The following is a 3,886-nucleotide window of genomic DNA, read 5'->3' as shown; positions in this document are numbered from 1 at the left end:
ATTTACCGTTTTCGTCTTGTACAGCAATAAAAAATTTCTGCTCTAAAGTGAACATTATTACACTCAAAAAGACTAAAACGCAAACTTGTCAAAGTTTCCGCTGACATTTGATGCCAAAAAATCAAAATTCAGGATTGCCATCTGAAGTGCTTTAATCACCGCCTACTCTAATTTATTTTTTTTTGTTCGCACGGTAGTTTTTCTTAATTCTCTGACTAGTTGAAATGAAACATTTCCATATGCCTTGCCTTATCGCACTTAACGTTCTCATCATCATTTTTATTTTAAAAATCTGGTCTATTCATTCGACTCTCAAATAATTCAAAGATAAATAGATGCACTCCATATCCGACGTGTTGATCGGTTTATCTTTGCCAAATTTTGTTGTAATATTAATCTAGTCACTTTTACAATTTTTGGACACCAATTTACTAATTCAAAAATTTAATTAGATAAAAGCAATTACTTTAGTAAATTGGCTTCCAAACATACGTGTATAAAACGTTAGACAGGTAGTTCATTATTGTACATTTCCATGTTATTTAGTGTTTATTATTTATTTTATTTATATTTTAAAACTGATGTACTTTCCCAATATAAAATTCACATATTTGTTGTATTATTTCAAAATATCTTCAAATAGTTTTTCGGCCTTTTTGACGATATTAAAAGAATTTTTCCACTCGTCTTTGTTGCGTTTGTATAAAGCTAGATTTATTTTATTTGCAATTATTTTACCGTACTGTGAACTAGACCATGACCCATCTTTATAGACCAGTTCTTCCATAATCGCCAATTTATTTTTCAAGTTGGCAGCATTCCAGATTGCTTCAAATGACCTTGAACCGAATTTAGACGATGCCAACTCTTGATAAGTCCCCTAAAAAAATGATACGTTTCTAATTGAGAATATAAATATTACTACCTACCTTCATTTTCCTAATTAACTTTTCACGGCTCTTTTCGCCAACATATACACTTTTGACGTATGAATCAACAATGTGGCTACCCATTGTGTTAGAAAACAAGGCTTTTAATTCGTTTTGATCCATGTTCAATAAACCATTGACAATTTTTATTGGTTTGTTAAATTCTAGTAACAATTGAAGAATTAAGGTCCCATGCAAACTTAATTTATCCTTTTGAAGATTCTCTTTTGATTGTTTTTGAGTTGTATCAAAATCATTAAATTTGCATAAACATAAAATGAAATCCTTGTGTCTTTCTTCTTCAACGCAGTCCAAACTTTTCATCAAGTTTTGCATAAAACTCCCTTGTTTTGAGGCCAAATTCTTGCAACTTTGGGCAAGGCCCCAAATTATACCCGTGTGACCTGCTTCAATAATTTCTTTAAAGTTGTTGCACAGTTCATCAAACATTAATTCAAACTAAAATAAGAAAATTAAAAACTTTTAATTATAACTCCTTAATTATTTTAACAAACCTCTGATTTTTCCTTACAGTTCATTATTAATTTTTGTACAGTAAAGTTTGTGCTTCTTGTAGTTGCCAATTTAATGAGTCTGCCAGAAAAACATTTTAGAAATATCTGACTAAACATTTTTGACTTGGAAACTTCCAAAGCGATCTCCAAGACCATCATTGCCGGTTTAGATAAAAAAACAGATGACAGTTTATCACTCTCATTGGTTTCAACCTCTGGCGCAAAATTGATTGCAAGCAACTTCTGTAGAAGTGTTTTCAGCAACTTTTTGTCTGCTTTTTTGAGAACTTTTAGTAAAGATTGTAAGAATCCAGAAGTGACATCGGTTTGGCACAAGTCACCAAACTGGGGCCAATGCATTATTCTTTCACAGTAATCTTTAATGACTTCAATGAAGTCTTCTGGAAGTTCTACTTTTGTGTTAAAATCTTCTAATTTTATCTTTTCGTTTGGAATTTGTGCTAAGCTCTCCAAACATCTTCTAATAACATGATTTCCATATGTGTCCCATAAATAATCTTCTAGATTATTAAGCAAAAATCTGCTTACTTTTAAAACAAATTCTTTACAATGTAAATTAATATTATCTTCAGAAGTTGGTTCAAACGTTTTTTTGGTGGCTTCTGCTACCAATGATTCCAGAACATGTGATGCAAATCTGTCACAACATAAAGGCCTCAGCTCCTCCCCAAAACATGTCATGTATCTTCTCAACACTTCATCATTGGCAAAAGGTATTAACATTTCAATCACCCGACATCCAACTTGGTTGCAACAGCAATTGATTTCCTGACCAACAGTTTGTTCAAATACATTATTTACGAAAATTGCTAAAAAATAAGCTTAGAAGCATATCTGATAATTATGAAAATCTACCTTTATCCTCATCTGAATCAAAGCCTTGCCTGTAAACTTCCATAATTCCAACAAAATATTGGTAAGTGTCAGCGTCCAGTTGACTTCCTCGACCGTAACAGCCTTTCTTCGCATATTTTCTAGCATTTTTTAAAAATGACTTTTTTCGTTTTCGCTTATAACGATCACTTTTTTGCACTTGTTGAACATCTTCTTCAGACATAGTCACGTTTTTCAAGCCGTAGTTTTAATCACTTTCTGAAAATCTTGTTAAAAAAGAAATTATATTCCAAAACAATGAGGCTGAGTTTGAGGTTATGTGAGTATCATCCTTTCATCGTGGTAGTCCCTTTCAACTAAGAAGCATGCGTTCTAATGTTCGAATGTGCGATATTTCAACTTTTTGTAACCTACAGTAAGTATATAATTTTATTTATTTTTTTAAAGAAATGAAAACGTTTTAAGACAACCAATGCTTGGATTTTTTTTGGTTCAAAAAAAACATTAGTTTTAATCTGCTTGTGTGTCTTAACCAATAACACAATTTTTTTTAAGTTAGATTAATAAATTTGTTATCTTGTTGCTGCAAATTTAGTGTGGACATTGTATATAACATAATTATAATTTTCTAAAAAAACAACCAAATTAAATGTGTTCATTTATCTATTAAAGTTTAGGCGTATTGTTGGTTGTAGCATTCTAGGGGTTTTTGAGAACAGAAATAATGAAAACAGATGATTTTATTTTTACACAAAATATTTCATTACTTGAACACATAAATTTTGTTTTTTAATGTATTGTAGGTATTTGAAACTTAATTAATTTAACATTAACGCACAGTACAAATGCAACTAATTGGAGTGTTTCCCCTAATTGCTTTCGCCTCCTGAAATCCAAAACCTAATAATTCTCAAAGCAACGGTATCAAAAGCTTGGTGTATTATATTATTGGCGACGTATGTAAGAGAAGCCGAGTTTTGTAAAGCAATACAGTGATACTAGTGACAGCCTGTACAATCATCGGATTATAAAACGGTAGCAAATTGCAGGGTCTGACAACTCGTCAAAAGTTACCATTCAAATATTTGACGGTAAGAGGAGCCTGAAGCTGTTTCAATTTCAACAACTGAAAAGAAGCAAACTTGTTTCCCTCGAGGCGGTCTTTATGCAACGATTATTAGCTAATTCACCAATGGCGTCTATGAAAAAACATCCCCCAGGTATCAGCCTACCGTCAAGAAATAATCGAGTTTTCATATTCACAAACCGATTAATTGATCTCGTTATTGTGGAATGCGCTCAACTGGTTCATACGAGCTTCGTTATTTTACACCAGTAATTCATTTTCGACGTTTTCATATCTAAATATCCGTAAAAACGACCTGCACACTGAACAAATACAAAACGAGAACCATAACAATAATTGCTATCGGGTGCTTCAATTTTTACGATGGATGCGTATAACGCCGTTATGTTGCATGTTTCGCTGTTTAATAAGTTGAAGGGATGGAGAGAGAAATTTTATCGGGCTCGTTATTATTGTTGCCTCAACTTCAATTTTAGTAAAATTGTAAGAAAATTATTCAT

The 3,886-nt window shown here is 32.0% G+C and overlaps 1 protein-coding gene across 1 annotated transcript; it reads right to left on the bottom strand.

Annotated features, from left to right (window-relative positions):
• Positions 1-541: 541 nt before the first annotated feature.
• LOC123011216 (nucleolar protein 9) lies at positions 542-2,673 on the bottom strand. Its single transcript, XM_044408563.1, has 4 exons — positions 2,321-2,673; positions 1,445-2,274; positions 930-1,388; positions 542-880 (listed from the first exon to the last, which is right to left on the bottom strand). Exons 1-4 carry the CDS (start codon positions 2,520-2,522, stop codon positions 620-622), a joined length of 1,752 nt encoding a protein of 583 aa, XP_044264498.1. The 5' UTR covers positions 2,523-2,673; the 3' UTR covers positions 542-619.
• Positions 2,674-3,886: the final 1,213 nt, after the last annotated feature.

This window comes from Tribolium madens, unplaced genomic scaffold (genome assembly GCF_015345945.1).
Source record: "Tribolium madens isolate multiple individuals breed KSU strain unplaced genomic scaffold, Tmad_KSU_1.1 Scaffold_91;HRSCAF=231;Tcas5.2_LG7, whole genome shotgun sequence".
NCBI lineage: Eukaryota > Metazoa > Arthropoda > Insecta > Coleoptera > Tenebrionidae > Tribolium > Tribolium madens.
This window is presented reverse-complemented; position numbering and strand designations above follow the sequence as displayed.